This window comes from Cinclus cinclus, chromosome 16 (assembly GCF_963662255.1).
Source record: "Cinclus cinclus chromosome 16, bCinCin1.1, whole genome shotgun sequence".
Lineage (NCBI taxonomy): Eukaryota > Metazoa > Chordata > Aves > Passeriformes > Cinclidae > Cinclus > Cinclus cinclus.
In genome coordinates, this window is record NC_085061.1 from 1,284,275 (window position 1) to 1,305,947 (window position 21,673).

At 50.4% G+C, this 21,673-nt stretch overlaps 1 protein-coding gene across 1 annotated transcript; it reads left to right on the forward strand.

Moving 5' to 3' along the window:
* Positions 1-4,602: 4,602 nt before the first annotated feature.
* ZNF598 (zinc finger protein 598, E3 ubiquitin ligase) lies at positions 4,603-19,686 on the forward strand. The gene is made up of 12 exons (XM_062503690.1): positions 4,603-4,851; positions 5,967-6,079; positions 7,268-7,397; positions 8,651-8,862; positions 11,355-11,572; positions 12,731-12,848; positions 13,856-14,040; positions 14,365-14,437; positions 14,824-15,584; positions 16,592-16,727; positions 17,466-17,610; positions 17,721-19,686. Exons 1-12 carry the CDS (start codon positions 4,603-4,605, stop codon positions 18,066-18,068), a joined length of 2,688 nt encoding a protein of 895 aa, XP_062359674.1. The 3' UTR covers positions 18,069-19,686.
* Positions 19,687-21,673: the final 1,987 nt, after the last annotated feature.

The following is a 21,673-nucleotide window of genomic DNA, read 5'->3' on the forward strand; positions in this document are numbered from 1 at the left end:
GTTAATACCCAGATGTGTGAAGTGCAGAGTAAATCTGGCTTTGCTCTGCAGAGTTTGCTGCAAGGAGAAAGAGCTGGGAGATGAATCTTTCGTTTGACAGTTCTGAGATCTCTTAACCAAAGCCCACACAACCCCCAAGAGCTCTCCTGTTTTCCTGAAATTTAATTAGGTGAGAGTCCCCAGCACACGTGTGAGATGGTTGGAGGGCTCAAAGGGGTGTAGATGAGAATAAACCTTCCTTCAAGCAAATCTGCACTGGCTAAGGTTGGAAAAATCCTCTAAGATCCCCATGTTCCAACCATCAACCCACCCCCACCTTGTTCACCACTAACCTGCATCCCCAAGTGCCACATCCACACATTTTCTGAGCACTTCCAGGGATGGTGATTCCACTCCTGTCCTGGACAGCCTGTGCCAGGTCTTGACAACTTTTTCCATGAAGAAATTTTCCCTAATATCCAACCTGAACCTCCCCTGCTGCAACGTTGGACAAGGGCCTGGAGAGGCAAGACAAGGGAATGGCTTCCCACTGCCAGAGGGCAGGGTTATGGGATATTGGGAAGGAATTTTTCCCAGGAGGGTGGGCAGACCCTGGCACAGGATGCCCAGAGAAGCTGTGGCTGCTCCTGGATCCCTGGAAGTGCCCAAGGCCAGGCTGGACAGGGCTTGAAGAAGCCTGGGATTATGGAAGGTGTTTGGGTTAGACTGGATGGGCTTTAATGTCCCTTCCACCCCAAACCATTCCAGGAATCCATGAGGCACCTGTGAGAAGCCACTGCTCAGGCGCTGGCTGAGACTTATTTTCCTTAAAACAAAACTCTGAGAAAATCATCACTTTTAGCAGAAACTTTATCAAATGAAGACAAATTTCCCTGCTCTGCTCTGAGAGCCTTGGCTGCAAATGAGCCGTGTCGGCACCAAGCTGGGAATGGGAAATTAATCCAAGGCTTAACCTTTAGTTCTACACTTGGACAGGATCTCAGTGTTGAACTATAAATATTGGATCTGTGGCTCTGCTGAGTGGAATGGGTTTGTTGTGCTCATCTCCATACTGATCAATTATTCCAAAGTGTATTTATTGCTGATGAAATGACTGGAGAAGGGCCTTTTCTTGTAGTTATTATGGGATATTTAGCAAGTAAACATGGAAATCAACTATCCCAAGTGTCAATATTAACCCTTTTTATTGGGAAGGAAATATTCCCTGCCTGCCAACACATAGAACTAAGCACCAACTAAGATATTTAGAACCTAGTTAATTCTATAAAATTTTATTTCTTTATGTATTGGGGTCACACTCAGTGCTAAGATCCGGCTTTCATTTGCAATCACCAGAGAAATAAACCAGCATCTTTAAATCATCAGCAAAGAATGATTCAATCCTTTCAAACTGGGTTATAAAAACCTCTCTGCACTACAAAATAAATTAATCTCAACACATGACTCACAGGCACCAGCAGAATGGTTCTCCTGAAGGGTGAGGAGCCAGAAACAGGCTTTGGTGAAGTTTGAAGGTTTCAGTGTTAGCTTTTTTAGCAATTCTTTGTGCTGCTTGATGATGATAGGAAAGCCAGGAGAGTGGGAATGTCTTGTGTGATAATGTCAAAATGGAACAGAGAGGGGTTTTTTTGGGGCATTTTACGGCTGTGGAAAGATGTGTCCAACTGTTGGAAAAGTCATGGTAGCAGCAGAGCTGCATTAGCAAGATATGGAATCATGGAATCACAGAATCACTGAGGTAGGAACAGAGCTCCAACACCATCGAGTCCAACCATCCTCCCAGCATGGCCACCACTAACTCATGTCCCCAAGTGCCACATCCAGGGATGGGGACTCCAACACTGCCCTGGGCAGCCCTTTCCATGAAGGAATTTTCCCAGTATCCAACCTGAAGGTTCCCTGGTGCAGCCTGAGGCCGTGGAAGGGCTGTTCCAAGCTGCTCTCTGGGGTGCTGGGGAGGAACAAGAAACAGCAGTTAAGGACACCCAACTTTGCCAATGGCAACGTGCCAGAAGCTGGGATCTGGGCTGGGCTGGGTCATCCCATGGTGGATGTAGAGGTCAGGGATGGATCTGGCTTCCTGCTGGAAGGAACACAGATGATCTTTAAGGCTCCTTCCAGCCCAGGCCATTCTATGATATCCTTACGTGGGTTTTGTTCCAAATGAACTCCCTGGGTCTGAAAATTGAGGGTGGGATCTGACCTGGCACGAGCTGACAGTGCTGGGGGAAGATCACCTGCACTATGGAGGAACGCGGAATCTGCAGTGGTCTCCCCTCCAGACACTGATCATAACAAATATCATCCCAAAATGAGGAAATGACCCAGCTGAGGAACTGCTGCCTGCCTGCAAAACAGCAGGACCAGGAACATCCCACACCTCTGGGGGAAAACCACACTGCAGCGGACACACTGCAGGATCAAAGCTTTGGATCAGCCCTGATCCGGTGGGAAGTGATGTCACCAACCAGAGCTGAACCCTGAAATGTCCCAACTCCTCCTGAGTGTCCACGTCCCATCATCCTGGCAATGAGTAATGTCCTTTTCCATCCCAGTTCCACAGGTGTGCTGATGATCCTGAGCCATGGTGTCACTCCCCAGCCAAGTGACACTCAGGGCAGCACATCACTGCCAGCAGCCTCCAGCTCATTTCATGCTAATTGCTCTCCAAAAGTGGGTGATGCAGTTGGGGCACAAAAACATTTTCAACAGTGTCATTAATTCGGGGAACATTTCCTGGAGTAATTACAGCCAGCATCCCCAGTCATTCCTAATTATTCCCCAGCAGCCCCACCCAAACACACTTCAGGGCTGATTACAAGATGTGTGCTATCCCACTCCACCATGGAGAGGGATAAATGGAGCTCTCTAGGAGAAAGTAAATATTACCTGTTGTACCTAATGATCCACATCGTTCAAATCCTTTATTATCTGCCCCCAAGTACTTAAAAAACCTATTACTTAATTTATTTGATGGCACAGACATCGTTAACCGAGGCACATGAACACGATGGGATGTTTTAATGATCTGTTTGATGAGTTGCTTTGCCCTGAAACGATTGTTTATGGCTCAAAGAAAATGAAGAACAACTTTTGACTCAAATGACAAGGAATTCAGGGAAAATGAAGAAAGACAGATTGGAACCATAGAGGTCCTAATCCGATCTTCCAGGAACATCCAAGGAATTCAGGAGGAATTTCATCATGGAGTGCCAGAATAAGGGGGAAAGGCTTCCCACTGCCAGAGGGCAGGGTTAGATGGGATATGGGGAAGGAATTCCCGGCTGTAAGGGTGGTGAAGGGCTGGGATGGAATTCCCAGAGAAGCCTGTGGCTGCCCCTGGATCCCAGGGAGGGTCCAAGGCCAGGTTGGACAGAGCTTAAAACACCCTGGAGTAGTGGGAGGTGTCCCAGTCCATGGCAGGGGTGGCACTGGGTGGGCTTCAAGGTCCCTCCCAACCCAAACCACTCCAAGATTTTAGGACTCAGTGATCCTACGTTGGTCACATAGCAGGGATCTGTGAGAAAAAAAGAAAAAAGGTGGAAGACAGCAAACTTTGAAAAACTTCCTATGTCTTCCTCTGTGCTGTCGCAAATTAAGCTTTTATCCTTTTTTTTTTTCTTTTTTTCTTTTTTTCCCCCCCTTTTTCCCACTTCCAGAGGAACATGGCTGCTGTTAAAGCATTTTTCCATGCTCCTGGAGCACCCTCTCCTGTTTAATTCCCAAATTCCCATCTCTGCATCTCGGGAACAGAAGGGATTTAAATCCGGGAGCAGCTGTGAGGGCAGGATCAGGACACATTTTCCCCAGCCAGGAAATTTCCTGGACACATTTTCCAGCCAGGTGTGACTCCAGCTCACCTGGGCTGGCTCCGGACAGGTGGAATCTGGATGCGGAGTGTGACCCACCACCTGCAGCAAATAAAAGTGTATTTATATTACACCGAGCTCGTTTGTGTTCCTGCTCGAATGGATATAAAATCCCAGTGTCTGCAGTGTTACGTTTTTAACTTTTATTTCCCCGATCACCTTCAGTTCACCTGGGAGAACGCACAGCTGGGGTATAAAATAAAAAATGAAACCAAGAGGCGGAGCTATCGATCTGATGAATCCATGGAGTCTCTGTTTGCGCCCCAGGGGAGGTGTTAGTCCTGGGAAAACCCCACAGAAATCAGCAGCGGGGGACGGGAATGGGCTGAGGTTCTCCCCCACGTCCCCACATCCAGAGGCAGCAGGAGCGGCCCTGGAGTCCCTCATGTCCCCACATGCCTGAGCTGCAGAGTCCGAGGTCCCCATGTCCCCACAGCCAGGAAGGACCTGGGGACCCCAAATGTGCGAGGGACCCCCAAACATCCCCAGGGTCCTCCTCCGCCTCACAGCCACCACCGAGAGGGAGTCAGAGCGGCCCAGCCGAGGCCGCTCCGCCCCGCGCATCTCTATGGTCACCGCGCTGCGTCTCTATGGCCGGCCGCTGGAGGACCGCGCGGTGACATCGTGGGGCGGCGCTGTCGCCGTGGGGAGGGGGCGGGAATCAATTCCGGCAGCGCGGCGGCGCTCTGGGGGAGCTCTATGGCCAGTGAGCGCTATGTGAGCGCTCGTCTCTATGGTGGGGCGGCGCTCTAGCCCGCGCTCAGTGGTGCGGGCGGGGCGGCGCGGGGCCGAGGCCGCCATGGCCGCCATGGCCGGCGCGGGGCCGGGCCCGGCGGAGGGGCCGTGCGTGTTGTGCTGCGGGGAGCTGGACGTGGTGGCCCTGGGCCGCTGCGAGCACCCGATCTGCTACCGCTGCTCCGTGCGGATGCGGGCGCTCTGCGGCGTCCGGTACTGCGCTGTGTGCCGGGAGGAGCTGCGGCAGGTGAGGCCGGGCCCGGGGCTTGGGGGAGGCTCGGGCCGGGCGGGGCAGCTCTGAGGCACGGGGCGGACGGGGAGTGTGCTCGGTGGAAGCGACGGGCACGGACGGCCCGGGTTATCCGCCCTTTGCCCCGCCGCCGCCGCCTGGGCGAGTGGGAAACAAAAATGTGAAGAAAATGGAGTTTAGAGTGAATGTTGATAGTGTAAAGTCAGCAGGGTTCGCTCTGGCAGCAAAGAGCGGAGTCTTTGCTCCCTGCTCCAGGAGGTATCTGCTCTTAGGAGCGATCGTAAAATCCTGGAATGGTTTGGAATGGAAAGGACCTTTAAGCCCATCCAGTGCCGTGGGCAGGGACATCTTCCATTGTCCCAGGCTGCTCCAAGCCCCATCCGGGCTGGTCTTGGGCACTGCCAGGGATCCAGGGGCAGCCGCAGCTTCTCTGGGAATCTACCTGTAGGTTTATAATGTAGCTTTTGCTGTAAGAACTGAACTTATTTAGTGTATTTGTGTCTCAGCCTTTCTCGGCTGGGGCTGGTTACTCCAGCTGTTACCGAGATGTTGCTGCTACTCCAGTAATTCCCAGGCTGGAAATGTGTGCTGGAGCAGCTGGGAGCAAGGAAATGCCCTGACACGGGTGTATGGTACAGCTAATTCAGCAAGTGTTGTGTGTTCAGCTCCTCGCTTTCCTGGGAGTTAAGGAAAGAAGAAACAATGGTTTCCCTGCCACCCTTAGACACTGAGTGACTTGTCACTTGGAGACTCCAGGTTCCCGTGTCATCCTCCAGGAGACGGGGAGGAGCCGAGGGCAGGGCTCCTGCCAGATACTGGCTGTGGAAGGGCTTGTGTTGGTTGAGGATATTTACTCTGGGAACAGCTGTGGAAGGAAAACAGACCAGAAACGTTTCCTAACCTCGTCCAAACTCCAGAGGCCAAGCTGGGCCAATCCACGTTTCTCTGGCGGGTTATTAAGGTGTCCTGTGACAGCAGGGGACAACAGCGCCTGGGCGTGGTGACAGCTGGGGCTGGCCCAAGGCTGTGGGCGTGGGGAGCTCCCGCAGTTTGTGCCCAGGAGCCTGCCTGGAATCCCGCAGCTGATCCCGGTGCTGTTCCAACCCCCACAGGTGGTGTTCGGGCGGAAACTCCCATCCTTCTCTTCCATAGCCCTGCACCAACTGCAGCATGAGAAGAAATACGACATTTACTTCATGGATGCCGAGGTTTATGCGCTGTACAGGTAAGCGCTGGCTCCTCCCTGGAATGTCCCCCGAGCACGTGGTGGTGCAAAGGACGTGGCAGGAAGCGCTCTGTGGGAGGGCGGGGTGCTGTGGTTTCCTGGCATTACAGGAGCTGGGGACATGAGTCACCTGCCGTGCAGGTGTTTTTGGCAAGGTGACAGCCTGGAGCAGGGCACTGAACACTCAGCAGATCCTGTTGGATTCACCAACACAACGCGCAAGCTTTGCTCTCATTAAAAGTCAGTTTTGGCATCTTTAACAGCAGCAAACTTGCTGAAAACCTTCCCGTTCCTTGCATGGCTGCTGTGGAAATTGATAAAGACTTAATTACTGTTATAATTGTAGTTACTGTTGTGCTGAATAAGGACTAACCAAACCCAGGTGTGCCAAGTATTGCATGAAGGGTAACATTGTCTTCAAACAAAGATCTTAATTCTGAATGGGGGAGGAAAAAGGTGAAGTAAAAAACCAGTGCAGAATGAAAATGTGGCATTGGCATCGTGTTCTACAAATATTTTTTTGTAACATCTTAAATGGGAGAGTTTGACATAATGGAAAGAGGAGTGGAAAAGATGAAGCCATGCAGGCAGTGGAACCTTTTGCTTGGAGAATTGGGCATTACATGCACCCTGATTTGGGCTGAGAATAACTTTGGTACATTTACAGTTGTGCATGGCTTGATATTTATGGGAATGAGGGAGTGGGAATCTCCCAGTGAGACCAGTGCTCAGCTCTTCTTGGGAACCATTGTGTGCTGGAGTTTTGGGGTGGGTCTTTTCCCTCCTTTCCTAATACCATTCTTTCTCTCTCCCCACCCTATTCCTCATTTTCTGACAGTGGGGAGTGTAATGGAACTGGATGTGAATGTTGCAGGAATCAGCTGAATATCCAGCAGGGGAAGGGTTTGTTCCAGTTCACTCAGGTTTGCAGTGTGGTTCCTCCTTTGTGGCTGCTCAGCTCCTCTCCAGCAGTTGGAACCTCGGTGTAGGTTGAATTTGGTTCCATGCTATTCCTGCCATCCAGCAGAATTCTTGGAATAAACAGGTCACAGCCATACTGCACATTGCAGGGGCAGCCATAAAGCTGGAGCCTTTTTCCAGGGCTGGAACACCTGTGTTTTGCTAAAGGCGTTGTCGGGGTGCTGAGAGGGATTTGAATCATTTTTGGGAATCTCTCTCATCCCTCAGGAAGCTGCTGCAGCACGAATGCTCCTTGTGCCCAGATGCAAAGCCCTTCAACACCTTTGCAGATCTGGAACAGCACATGAGGAAGCAGCACGAGCTCTTCTGCTGCAAACTCTGTGTTAAACACTTAAAGGTGAGCTGGGCCCGTGCTTGGATGTGTGGGAAGGAGAGGGCTTCCCTCCATGACCTCCAGGAGTTCCTGGGAAGATGGGAAGGCAGAACAGCAAGGATTTATTTAAGTTCTCTCTTCCTGCAGTGAGGCCAGTTGCTTTATTTTAAGCCTTTCTTCTTCCATAAACTGGTTAATGGAGAGGGCCTGGAGGTTCTCCAGATTTTAAGTTAAACCCCATGGTGGTGGTGCCACAGTTGGTTTGTGCCAGGTGAACTGGAGTTTGCTGCCAAAAGGGATGGGATCCAGGAATGAGCAGGTTGACCTGAATGAACCCTAATAAGTTTGGGAACTGAGCTGAGTCTTTCCTGTGGTCTTGGAATCCTTGGAGCTGTTTGAAGGGAAGTGGGAAAGGAGGGCAGGACCTCCTTTGGTTTCTGGTGCCCTTTGAGGTGCTTCATGCTCGGTGTATGTAGCCAGCACTGAGGGAACTTGTTTGCCATTTTCTCTCACAAACAGTACTATAACTGTTGCTTTTTAATTTCAGAATGTTGTAGAGATTTTTTTATTTCAAAGAAAAAAGTCCTATGTTACTTGTACCCACTGAAAAGAAACTCTTAAACTTGTGGAAGCTTCAGTCTGTCAGCCTTGGCAAAGCCAAACAAACCTTTTCCCAGAGCATTTCCCAGTCCTTGTCTAGGCCAGAAATAAAGGATATTCTGTTCTCAAGGCTGGGTTGATCTTTTTGGCATCTCCAGAACCCTTCCTACCAAAACAGCTTACATGGTAGTGGGGACAGAGGGTTGGTTTGTGATGCATAATTTGTTCACTGAAGTGGATCCTCTGTGTGCAGCTCTTTTGGGGTGGTTACTGTGAGAGGAAAGTAAAACAGCTCACTTGGGCTTTTTAAATTTGAGAATGCAAAATACTGTTTGTTGATGAATACATAGTTAGGATTTTCCCACCCCAGAAATTATAATTTAAACTTGTTACAGCATAAAAAGATCCCAAAGGGGAAAAAAAGTGAATTAAAATCCATTTCCAGCATTCAGATAAATGTAAGTTAGATTTAATTTGAATCCATCACTTGAATTTTATTTCCTGTCCACCAAAAATTTTAGGTGTTGGTGATCAAACTGCATCTTTTTGAAGCAAATCTTTCCCCCCCGCCTTCCACAGCTGGAGAATCTGGGCACAACCTGACTTGTTTCTGTGTCCGTAGGAAATGATACAAATCTATAAATACAAAATGTATTAACACCATGTCTGCTCTCCAGATCTTCACCTACGAGAGGAAATGGTATTCCAGGAAGGACCTGGCCCGGCACAGGATCCATGGGGACCCTGATGACACCTCCCACCGGGGTCACCCCCTCTGCAAATTCTGCGACGAGCGCTACCTGGACAACGACGAGCTGCTGAAACACCTACGCAGGGATCACTACTTCTGTCACTTCTGTGACTCTGAGGGGGCTCAGGAGTACTACAGGCAAGCAGATTCTTGAGATGGGTCTTTTCTCCTAGCTTAAATTTTGAAGTAAAATTCTTTGGGTCTGCTTTGAATGGAGTTCTTTCTCCAGCTTAAATTTCGAAGTAAAATTCCTCAGGTTTGCTTCGATTTAGGGGGATAGTAGTGTTTGAAGTTGCAGATTGGCTGCAATTCCTTAATAAATAGCCAAAGCATTTACTTTGAATCTAGTTCATGCTTTAAAATTTTCTTTATTGAAAGTTAGTTTTGCAGCCTGATAGCAACTCTGTGGTGTCTTAGCTCTGATGGGGGACAGGATGAGAGGAAGTGGTTTTAAGTTGTATCAGGGGAGATTTAGATTGGATATTGGGAAAAATTCTTTCATGGAAGGGGTTGTCAGGCATTGGAAGAGCTTAGCCAGAGAAATGGTGGAATCACCATCCCCAGAAATGTTCTAAACCATGTGGAAGTGGCATCAGGAGTTACAATTTAGTGGTGAACATGGTGGTGGTGCTGGCTGATGGTCTTCAAGATCTTTTCCAGCCTGAATTCTGTTGATTCCTTGATGCTACTGCTCCAAGGTTTGTGTGCTAAGGGACTAGAGGTAATTTTTTTGTTGTATGCACAGCTGGATGTGCTGAGCATTTGTGGGTTTGGTTTAACACCTGGATCATGCATACAGAAACTGTCAGCTGGAAAACTTCTCTGGGGATAAGGACAAACCAACCACCAGGGCTTGTTCTCACTGAAGCCTCTAAGAGTAGCCATGTGCCATCAGAAGAGCACGTTGGGAGGGGACAGCTCTGTTCAGCCAGGGGGTTTGGTTTGACCTGGGTGGTGCATCCAGGTCTGTGTTGGCCCTACAGAAGTGGAAAACATGCCTGGGATAAGGACCAATGAACCACCTGGGCTTGTCCTCACCTCCCCTTGATGCCTTGAGAGGCTACCTAGAACAGAGGTTGGACAGAGTTAAAGGAATAAAGGGATTTATTAAAAGCCCTTCCAAGGATTCACCTTGGGCAGTGCAAGAGCCTGGTTGAGGCTACACCAAGATGGGTGACTGGTCATGAGTTTTCACACTTTTGTAAGTTTTGGTCCATTTCCATCTTGGGGTTCATTGTCCAATCCCAGCTCCAGGTTCTGCAGTCCCATCCTCCCAGATTCTCTCCTCAGTTCTCTGCTGTTTGCACTTTTTGGGGCTGGAGCTGCAGCGCTGTCCTTGGTTCTGGGGCTGGACAAGGATTGGTTTGTGTGACTGAGCTGGAAGGAGAACTTGTAACACTTTATATGGAGTACAGAGTTATATACTAATGCCGTGCAGAATGTGGAAAATATGAAAGCAAAACTTAGGGCTGGGAGTGGCTGTGTCACTGAGTGGAAAGGATCAGCTCTGTGTTTTCCCTTCCCAGTGACTATGAGTGTGGAAAGGATCAGCTCTGTGTTTTCCCTTCCCAGTGACTACAAGTGTGGAAAGGATCAGCTCTGTGTTTTCCCTTCCCAGTGACTACAAGTGTGGAAAGGATCAGCTCTGTGTTTTCCCTTCCCAGTGACTACGAGTGTAGAAAGGGTCAGCTCTGTGTTTTCCCTTCCCAGTGACTATGAGTGTAGAAAGGGTCAGCTCTGTGTTTTCCCTTCCCGGTGACTACAAGTGTGGAAAGGATCAGCTCTGTGTTTTCCTTTCCCAGTGACTATGAGTGTGGAAAGGATCAGCTCTGTGTTTTCCTTTCCCAGTGACTACGAGTGTAGAAAGGACCAGCTCTGTGTTTTCCCTTCCCAGTGACTACGAGCGTGGAAAGGATCAGCTCTGTGTTTTCCCTTCCCAGTGACTACAAGTGTGGAAAGGATCAGCTCTGTGTTTTCCCTTCCCAGTGACTATGAGTGTAGAAAGGGTCAGCTCTGTGTTTTCCCTTCCCAGTGACTATGAGTGTAGAAAGGGTCAGCTCTGTGTTTTCCCTTCCCAGTGACTACGAGCGTGGAAAGGATCAGCTCTGTGTTTTCCCTTCCCAGTGACTACGAGCATGGAGAGGATCAGCTCTGTGTTTTCCCTTCCCAGTGACTACAAGTGTGGAAAGGATCAGCTCTGTGTTTTCCCTTCCCGGTGACTACGAGCGTGGAAAGGATCAGCTCTGTGTTTTCCCTTCCCAGTGACTACGAGTGTAGAAAGGATCAGCTCTGTGTTTTCCCTTCCCAGTGACTATGAGCGTGGAAAGGACCAGCTCTGTGTTTTCCCTTCCCAGTGACTATGAGTGTAGAAAGGGTCAGCTCTGTGTTTTCCCTTCCCTGTGACTACGAGCGTGGAAAGGATCAGCTCTGTGTTTTCCCTTCCCAGTGACTACGAGCATGGAGAGGATCAGCTCTGTGTTTTCCCTTCCCAGTGACTACAAGTGTGGAAAGGATCAGCTCTGTGTTTTCCCTTCCCAGTGACTATGAGCGTGGAAAGGACCAGCTCTGTGTTTTCCCTTCCCAGTGACTACGAGTGTAGAAAGGATCAGCTCTGTGTTTTCCCTTCCCAGTGACTACGAGTACCTCCGGGAGCACTTCAGGGAGAAGCATTTCCTGTGCGAGGAGGGTCGCTGCAGCTCGGAGCAGTTCACGCACGCTTTCCGCACCGAGATCGACTACAAAGCCCACAAGAGCGCTTGCCACAGCAAGAGCCGCGCCGAGGCTCGCCAGAACCGCCACATCGACCTGCAGTTCACCTACACACCCCGGCACCCGCGCCGCACCGAGGGTCAGCTGCCCAGGGACACACGGGGAGGATGGGGAGGCACAACCCGGGCTGCTCCGTCCCTGGTTGTGCCCGTGGTTGGATAGGGTTTGGAGCAGACTGCTCTGGTGGAAGTGTTCCCTGCTCAGTAGGAAGATGTGATTTAAGGTCTCTCCCAACCGAATCGTTCTGTGGTTCTTAGTTGTTAAGAGTTTTTAAGAATAGTTGGTGGGTATTTGATAGCTGTGAAGTTCTTCCCAAAGAAGGTAGACAAGACCTGGAACAGCTCCAAGAGCTTGTAGAGGCTGAGAAGACCTCTCCAGCCTGAGAGGTTGCAGAGTTTGAGAGGGCCCCTCCAATGTGAGAGGCTGCAGAGTTTGAGAGGGCCCCTCCAACCTGACAGGTTGCAGAGTTTGAGAGGGCCCCTCCAACCTGACAGGTTGCAGAGTTTGAGAGGGCCCCTCCAACCTGACAGGTTGCAGAGTTTGAGAGGGCCCCTCCAACCTGACAGGTTGCAGAGTTTGAGAGGGCCCCTCCAACCTGACAGGTTGCAGAGTTTGAGAAGGCCCCTCCAACGTGAGAGGCTGCAGAGTTTGAGAAGGCCCCTCCAACGTGAGAGGCTGCAGAGTTTGAGAAGGCCCCTCCAACCTGACAGGTTGCAGAGTTTGAGAAGGCCCCTCCAACCTGACAGGTTGCAGAGTTTGAGAAGGCCCCTCCAACCTGACAGGTTGCAGAGTTTGAGAAGGCCCCTCCAACCTGACAGGTTGCAGAGTTTGAGAAGGCCCCTCCAACCTGACAGGTTGCAGAGTTTGAGAAGGCCCCTCCAACCTGACAGGTTGCAGAGTTTGAGAAGGCCCCTCCAACCTGACAGGTTGCAGGGGTTGAAGATAACCAGAACTTGCCCAGACAAAGCCCTCTGATGTAGTTTCAGAGCTGGCCTTGCTTTGAGTAAAAGGCTGGTACAGGTGATATCCAGACATCCCTTCCTGCCTGAATTGTTGTAGGATTTTTTCCCTTTGTGGGAGTTTAATGAGGACAGGCAATTTTAGGAGAACTCCTGACTTGGTAATCAGAAAGAAATGACGATAATTTATTTATACCAGTATATTTTTGTATTTTTCAGGCACAGTGTGATGCCTACATTAGAGAAATAACTGTGATCACCCCTTTCCCCTGTTCCAGGTGTTGTAGGTGCAGAGGACTACGAGGAGGTTGACAGGTTCAACAGGCAAGGGAGGGCAGGCAGGTTGAACAGCCGAGGGAACCAGCAGAACAGGAGAGGCAGCTGGAGGTACAAGAGGTGAGTAGCACAACCTCGTGTGGAGTTTTATTCCCATTTAGTGTTGGCTTTTACTTGCCAATTCACAATATTTTGGTGAATTAGGAGGAAGGAAGTGGTACGAAACTTGAAGGTCTCTCTGGTGAATCCTTGGCTGAGAGCTTCCAGCCCAAGCCCATGTCCTGGCTGGGTGCTTGGTCATCATGGAATTACTCTGTGTGTGAGGTTTCAGCTCAGGAAGCAAACAATGTAACCCTCAACTTGTGGGTTAAATGCACTCAGAACCCTATCTTAATTCCAGCAGCTGATTTTTATGCAAACTTCTCTAAATAGGGTTTTCTGAAGTAGGTGACAAGTCTGTGCAGGTATAATGGAGTTTTTGGTGTGGGTAATCATGAAATTCCTGTTCTAAGGACCATGCTTTTCATTAAACTAACAGATCTGTGTGTGGCCAGACTGAGTGCTTTGGAAAAGGAAGAAGGTTAAGTATTGAAATGAAACTGCATTTCTTTATCTCTTCACCACACCAGACCCAAGTGCTTTTTACATCCTGCACATCTTACTTTCTTTTTCTTGCTGGACGGGCAACTGGTTCATTACTGGTGATTCCAGTGGGGGAGAAAAGTCCATCCCAAAACACTCCTGTGTTGGTGGTGCATGTGTTGAAAATTCATGGCCAGCCATGTCTCAGAGAGTTCCTGTGGCTTCCAGATTGATTCCCCACGTTTGGAAGTGAATGGGAGAGACAGATGCCCCCTGCATCTGTGGTGTTGTCTCTCCCAGTTCACCCCAGTTTCTTCTGGCCTGGATTGTTATTCCCACACGTGGAACTTGATTCAGGGTGGAAATGTTGCCTGTCTGGGGTGGAGTGGAGTGGAGTGATGGGGCTGGTTTGGGCTTCTCAGCAGGTGGCAGCACGAGTTCAGGGATGTCACCAGAGCTGGCACCACAGAGGTGACACCGCAGCAGCGAGGCAGCTGCTCCTTGACCCTTGCTGCTTGACCAAGACAGTCTGCCCTGTCCTGCAGGGAAGAAGAAGACAGGGATGTTGCAGCAGCAGTCAGGGCATCTGTGGCAGCCAAACGGCAGGAAGAGAAGAAGAGGGTTGAGGACAAAGAGGAAGGCAGCAGCAGCAGGGGGAGAAAGGAGGATTTGAGGGATCCTGACGTGCTCGGCTCCAAACGTGTGCCAAAGTCCTCAAATGATGTCACAGGTGAGTGTTGGACAGGTCCTGCAGCTGCAGGGCATCTCTGTCTGGAAGGTTTCCTCATGAAGTTGTGCCTTATCCATGTTTTACTCATTTAAAGTGTCATGAATTTCCTGAATGCCACGACACAATGGGCAGCACAGTTAATTAAAGGAAATAGCGATGCATGGATTTAAATTGTTCTTCTGGCACGTCAGTTGATGATATCATCAGCTGCTGGAAATAGGCCTTGGTAGTGCTGCTGTCATGGCCATTGATAGCCCCTGCTCTGGAATGAATGGGTTTGGGTTGAAAACAGTGTCTTTGCTCTTTCTGTCCCTGTTCCAAAAGAAGCAGCTGCTAATGGAGCGCTCAGCCAGGACGACTTCCCAGCAATCGGCTCTGCAGCAGGACCTCTCCAAGGGTGAGTCTGTGCAGGGCTGCAGCAGGGACAAAGCACGTTTAGAAGCTGATTGATGCGTTCTGCATTTCTGGGGAAATAATTTTCCAGATCATTTGATCCCTCCAAGGTTTCCCCTGCCCTGTCCCCTTCCTGCCTGGAGCTGTTTCTGTGCTGCTCACCAGCATGAGCAGCATCAGGCATTGCTGCAGCTCCTGGCTTGATCTTAGAATCATGGAGTAGAATAATGGAATAGTCCTCAGCTGGAAGGAACCCATGAGGATCATCCAGTCCAGCTCCTGTTGTGCCACCCTGAGTGACAGTCTGAGGAGGAGTGGAGAGTTGTGGGTTTGTGCTGTCCCTTGGGGTTCTGCTGCTTCAGTAACTCCAACCCTCTCCGTTCCCCACAGCTCTGCCCAGCCAGCACTGGTTAAGCTTAAAGAAGAAGATTTCCCAAGCTTGTCCTCCTCTGCAGCTCCCACCATCTCATCAGGGGTGTCTCTGACATACACTGCGACTGCCAGGAAAGCAGCCTTCCAGGAGGAGGATTTCCCAGCCCTGGTGTCCAAAGTGAAGCCCACCATTAAGACAGTAACCCACATCACATCTGCGTGGAACAATGGTTCCAGTAAAAATGTGGTCAAAGCCATGAGCGGCCCCTGTGTCAACCAGCCAGCCAAAAAACCATCCTTGAACACCTCCAAAGGAAGTAAGAAGAGCAATAAACTCTGTGAGTCGGACGACGAGGACGGTGGCAGTGGCCTGACCACCCAGGAGATTCGCAGCGCCCCGACCATGTTCGATGTCTCGTCCTTGCTGGCAGCTTCTACCTCACAAACTTTTACAAAAGTGGGCAAGAAAAAGAAGATGGGGGTTGAGAAGCAGAGCCCATTGTCCCCACGCCCATCCCAGGAGATGCCATTGCCCAAGCCAGGGACAGAGAAGCCCCCAGAGGCAGAGCAGCCCTGCAGGGTGTTCCCTGCTGCTCATGGCCCTGACAGAGCCACGGCTGTGGTCAATGGGCACTCAGAGAAACCATCAGCTGGCTGTGCTGCACCCAAAGAGCCCCCTGGCCTTAAAAAGCCCCCAGTGACTAACAAATGTCCCTTACCTCAGGAAGATTTCCCAGCTCTTGGGAGCTCAGGATCAGCCAGGATGCCCCCACCACCAGGTAAGCAGGGAATGAATCACAGCACCTTGGAGTGGTTTGGGTGGGAGGGATCTTGAAGATTGTCTCCTTTCACTCCCTGCTGTGGGCAGGGGCACTTTTCACTAGACCAGGTTGCTCCAGCATGTCTTTGGACGCTTCCAGGGATGGGGGAGGCACTGCTGGGCACGGCCAGCTTTGCTTGGAGAGAGCCCAGAGAACACATGGATGTGTTGTATAAACTCCTGGCTCTTGTGTGAGGTTCTGTCACCACGTGCCAGGTTGGGCTCAGGAGGTAGAGGCAGCCTGGGTGTCATTGGGGGGGGGGGGGGCTGGAACATCCTCTGGGAATCACCTCTGCCCCACAGCTGGAGGATTTTACTCGCTGGGGTGGCTCATGGATGAAGAGCTGTCTTTTCACTGTCCTCAGGGCTGACACATCCGTGTGTTGTGCTCCAAGATCTGCCTTGGAAGCTGCTGCAGGCACAGGGAATCTGGCTGGGTCCTGTCCATGCTGGCACTTCACTTGCCACTGGAGGCAAGTCGCTTCACTTCCTTGGCCACTGGAGGCTGTGCTGGCAGAGGTTTCTTGCCGTGCTTTTAGCCACGACCTTGTGAAAGCAGAGAGACAGCAACAAACGTGACTTGGAGTGGTTTTCACGGCAGTGGGTTCGTGTCGGGAGGCGCCGGCACCGCTGTTTGTGCAGCTCCTGTTGGGAGAGGCCAGGCCAGGCCCACTCCTGCTCTTTGTGTTCATTTTAATAATGCAAAAGTGTTGTTCATTGTGCCTTGAAGTGGGCTTTCAAAATTATTTTCCATTAAGAAAATTAAATTAATAATTAAAGCACTTTCTCTGTAGAGGAACATCAGCCACTCTCAAAGTGCTTCTTTTTTCTTTAGGTTTCTCCAATATAGTGATGTCTGGACTGCAAGCTCTTCTTGATGCTTCTGCAGTGTGTCAGGCACTGGTGTGGGTTTTATCCAGGGGTCTGTGGGTGCTCTAATTCCTGCCCTTTCTGTGCTTCCCTCAGGCTTTAACTCCGTGGTGCTGTTGAAGAACCCTCCTCTGCCTCCGGGCCTGTCGGTGCCTGTCAGCAAACCCCCCCCGGGCTTCGCTGTCATCCCATCCTCCACCATCTCTGAACCTGTCACTACAGCTCTGAAAGAGTGAGTCGAGGGCCTGCCAGGGGCTGTGGGACACCTCACACCTCACTCCTGTCACAGGGGCTGACTCTAAGCGCCACCAGCCAGGGAAAGATTCCCCTTGGGAAGTCCCTGGGTGCTGTGGTTGGATAAAACAGCTCTGTGTAGTTAGAACACAGAGGAGCTGCAAACGTGTGCAATGTTTTGGCTGCTCGCACCTTGGTCTGTTGTAGATTTATTTGGAAATTTGCAGCTCCAACATTCCTGTACTTCCCATCAATTCTGTGGGAGTCCCAGCAGCAAGGTGCTGAGGCTTGTTCTTGGTCACCTTCACTGCTCTGATCTTTCCTGTAGCTGCTCTCTGGTTCCTTTTGGGACAGGAAGAGGAGTTTATTGGAACAGGGGAGGGGAAACTTTGTATCATTTTAATACAGAACCTGCCTTATCTGTTGGTTTATTCATGGTGAGGTCTTGGTCAGGTCTTCTGAGTGCACCCAGCTCACAGAGCAGCTCGTGGGGACCATGTTAAACTTGGATTTTAAACTTTCTGTTTGCGTAACGTTGGAATCTGATACGGAAATCCCATATTTTATTATCCTGACAAGCTGTGTGCTGCTTTTGTGTAGCTGGGTGGAAGAAGGACGTGCAGCTGTAAGCCAGGACAGCCTTGTGATTTATGTCCCATTTATGGGATTTATGATGACATCATCTTTGTATGACACAAACCAGTGTCAGGGTCACTTCTGGTCTTTTCTAACACAGGCCAAAATCCTGTCATGGATCATACTTGATACCTGAGAACTTCCAGCAGAGGAACATCCAGCTTATCCAATCCATTAAAGAGTTTCTTCAGAGCGATGAGTCCAAGTTCAATAAATTTAAAACTCATTCTGGGCAGTTCAGGCAGGTGAGTGGATTCCCAAAGCCTCCCTTTGTGGGAGGCCTGTATTCCAGTGGGATTTTGAATAGATAAATATTTCTTTTCCTCTGATTATTGCCCTTCCCTGTCCCCTGCAGGGGCTGATCTCTGCAGCTCAGTATTACAAAAGCTGCCGTGAGCTGCTGGGGGAAAACTTCAAGAAGATTTTCAAGGAGTTGTTGGTGTTGCTGCCAGACACAGCCAAGCAGCAGGAACTGCTCTCTGCTCACAACGACTTCAGGATCAGGGAGAAACAAAGCTCCAACAAACCCAAAAAGAACAAAAAGAATGTTTGGCAGACGGACTCCCCCACCGAGCTCGACTGCTACATCTGCCCCACGTGCAGGCAGGTGCTGACCCAGCAGGACGTGGTCACCCACAAAGCTTTGCATATCGAGGATGAGGAGTTCCCCTCGCTGCAGGCAATCAGCAGGATCATCAGTTAGCTCTCCCCAGAGCCACCACCAGGCTCTGCTGGGGATGTGCACTTTGCAATGAGGTGCCCTCGAGGCAGCGAGTAGCAGGTGATTTGGGAAGCCCCCCTGGGTAAAGGGATCACGGGAATGTGCCAGAGCTCGTCCCCACCCGCTGTCTGAGCTCCCAGTCTGGGCTAGGGTTAGGCTGAGCTGCAGGGGGGACAGGCAGGGCTCCCTTCCTCCAAAGGGAATCCTTTGGGATCTGCAGAATGACAGGGGACACAATAGGGGAATAAGCTTCTGGTTTGGGGGTTTCTTTCTGGTTTTGGGGTGGGGGAAGTTTATGGATCACTGAAACGAATGGAAGTGGCTTCCCTTATAACATTCTTATTTTTTTGTGCTATTTCAGTGAAGATCACACTAGTCAGGGGTAAAAGGTGCACGAGAGTTCTGCTCACTGGGATGTGTGACCAGGAGAGCTGCAAAAACACTGGGCTGCAGAGTTTTCCTTTCTGCAAACGCAGTCAATTCTGCTGCTTGAAGAATTGGCCTGATCTGTGCAAGATTTGAAGTTGCCTCTGATTTTTTTTTCTGTAAAGTTCTTTCAAGAAACTGATTTTGTAGCCCTGCATGTACAGTAACAGCATTAAGGCTTTACTCTCTGTAAAGCACACAGGAATTTTATTTAATTGACTGCCATGTTTCTGATTTCTTGGATGTATTACTGGTGGGAGCTCCCAACAGCATCCTGGGACATTAAATGCTGCTGATTACTGACCATGTTTTCTGCAGTGCCTTTAAGTGCATTTATCTGTTTACAGTGGTCTGACACCTGCACCTCCCTCAGTAACACCAGGCTGATGTAGCTTTGCTCGTGTTCCCTGGCACCCCCAAATTCCACTTCTGAGGAAAGGAGGGGATCTCTTCCTCCTCTGGGGTGATGGGAGTACCAGGAGTCCCCCCATGGCTGTAGTTCATTGTCTGATTCTCTCCCATCTCTGGGTTTAATTATTTCTAACGTGTAGGAATAAAGCTGAAATTAATTTATGTAATTTGTAGTGATGAAACACAGCTTTTCTAGCAGCATCATTTCTATGAAATCGAGCTCAGAGTATCACCCCAGAGCTACTCCTGCCTACAGCCACTCTTCCTTGCCTTACATGTGTTATTTTTGCTTGCTCTCAGGCTGCAAAGTGCTTTGGGTTTATTTTCTAGAATATTTAAGACTGTTCTGACCACCTGCCCGTGTTGGATTTGGCCCAGAAGGGGCTGGGGGAGGTGATTTGCTGCATGGTTGTTCATCCACTGCATGAGTCCCTGGCAGTCCCTGTTCCTGCCTCATTTCAGGATCCTGGAGCTGATCCTGGCCCCAGGCAGGGACCCCTGAGGGGGCTGGGTGCTGCCACCACTTCCAGTCAGCAACTCTCCCCATCCCTTTGGTTTGTAAAGTTCAGGGAGTGAAATGTCTTCCCTGCAGGAGGATCTTCTGTCTTCCCTTGGGTATCAGTTATTTCTCCATTAGCAGCTCTGAGTTCCCTGGGAGGTGCTGCTGGGAGTTCCCTTGAGCTGCTGCATCTCTGGGGCCTGATGTTGCAGTTTCCTTGTTCCTTGTGCTCACCTGATTCAATAAAGTTATTACCAAATACGATTTTTTTTCTATTCATTTTTAGCTCTTTATTGAAAATAAGTTGCAGTTGGTTACACAGACACTGAAAATACAGAATCACAGATTGTTCTCTCAAAAGATATTTTTATATATATATTATATACAAAATTGTAAACATTTTAAACTTATTTTCCATACACAGTCCACTTTATACTACACTGCACAGAGGTTAGTGACAACTGCAACTCCTGGAAGCGTCTGCTTGGACAGAGGTATCTGCAAAAAAACTGAACTTCCCAACCCTCGGGTGGGAGCTGTTGGAGATTAAAACTCTTAAAGGAGCTGAGGTTTGAATGTGTATTGCAACAAAATCCAGGCAGCTGAACTGGGGCTTCAAGTTGAGGCAGTGAGGGCTGGGTGTGAGCCTCACTGAGGGGGGAGAGGGGTGGTGACACACACTGGGGCAAAATGCAACTGAGAACGGGACCAGAGGGAGCCAGAGCCACCTGCTTGGGGACAGCACGGGCTGGGAGGGGTCTATAAAATAGCAGTTTTAGAGACATGCCCCCTGCATGGAATAATGATGGGATTTCCTAAGGAACAGACCACGGGCAGAGAGGGCAGCAGGCAGAGCCGGGAGCCAGCCCCGTGCCTTTGGGGGCTGGCACTGGGAGGGAAGGTACAAAACGCAGGAGGAAAGAAATGCTGTGGGTGTCACTCGTTGTTGTGGCATCAACTGATGGGAATCTCATCCCAGTGTCCAGGCACAAGAGCAGTGAGATCCTAAATGATGTCCTGGAAAGGGAGGGGTTTGCTCTCAGGGTCTGCTCCAGACACAGAGCAGGTAATACAGAGGGGAGAATGTTTTTTACTAAACATCACTTGAGCAAAGCGTCTGCCTTTGCTAGGATCAGCTTGAAATGTTGGCAAAAATCCCAGATCTTTTAACGTACTTGAATTGCACAGTGCATGGTGTGGTTACCTCAGTGCTGAGACACGGCAGTGGGGTGACCAGAGCCCCCCAGAGCAAGAGGATGGGGTGGAATACAGCTCCAGGAAATGCTGGGATTCCACTCTTTACTCCCAAATTTAGTGCTAACGCTGTGCAGAAGGTTTTTGGGCTGGGATGAGCACAGGGAGGTCCTGCCCTCTGTGAGCTCTGAGTGCTGCTGACCTCTGGGGAGAACAGAGGGTTACAAACAGCTTGTGAGGATGACAGAGCCCTGTCATGCTCAGGACAATCCTGGCATGATTTTGGGGCAATTTTGGGACAGCCCTGGCATCCTCTTAGGATGTGGCCTGGGTGGTTACAAGAGGGTGAGTGCTGCCATACCACAGCTGGGAAAAAAAAAAAAAAGAGGAGAAAAGATGAAAATTGATGTTACAAATACCTGAACCCCCAGCACCCCATGGTTACTGCAGCCGTGGCTCTGGTTCTCCAGCACAGTCCCCTTGGGATGTGTTTGGTGACACCCCCACCTGCACACCCTGCTCTGCAGGTGACACCTGACAGCTGTGGGGATGCTGCGGGGACTCCCAGAGGATTTGGGGCAGGATTCCAGGCACGGGTGTCACCGTCCCTCTGAGCAGGGTTGAACTCAGCTGAGCCAGGGCTCCGTGAGGCTGGGGAGCTGCACCAGCAGACCCCAAAACAGGGCTGGCTGAAGCAGCCAGGCTGAGCTGGGTGAAGGCTGTCACCACACCCTGGGAGTTTGGGGTTGTCCCGTCCTGCCTGGTGACACGGCCTCGGTGTCACATCGGACACAACCCAGCGTTATTCCCTGCAAAACTGCAGCAGCTGTGGGCTCCTGCCTGTGCCAGCTGCCTGTCCCAGTGCCACCCCAGCAGGGCTGCTGCCCCTCGCTGCCTGGGACCGCCACTTCGGGGCTCACCTCCCTCCAGGTGCCTGCTGAGCGCTGAGGCTGGACACCTTCTCATTCCCAGTTTCATCAAGGAGCATCTCCTGTGCTGTCCAGGAAGCCCCTCAGACACCCAACCCTTCCTCCTCCTCCTCCTCCTCCTCCTCCCT

Coding starts and splice junctions, on each gene's coding strand:
- ZNF598 (XM_062503690.1), top strand. CDS start 4,603: ATGGTGGGGCGGCGCTCTAGCCCGCGCTCAGTGGTGCGGGCGGGGCGG. Junction 7,398..8,650: donor TCTGTGTTAAACACTTAAAG/GTGAGCTGGGCC, acceptor TCTGCTCTCCAG/ATCTTCACCTACGAGAGGAA. Junction 15,585..16,591: donor CAGGATGCCCCCACCACCAG/GTAAGCAGGGAA, acceptor TGCTTCCCTCAG/GCTTTAACTCCGTGGTGCTG.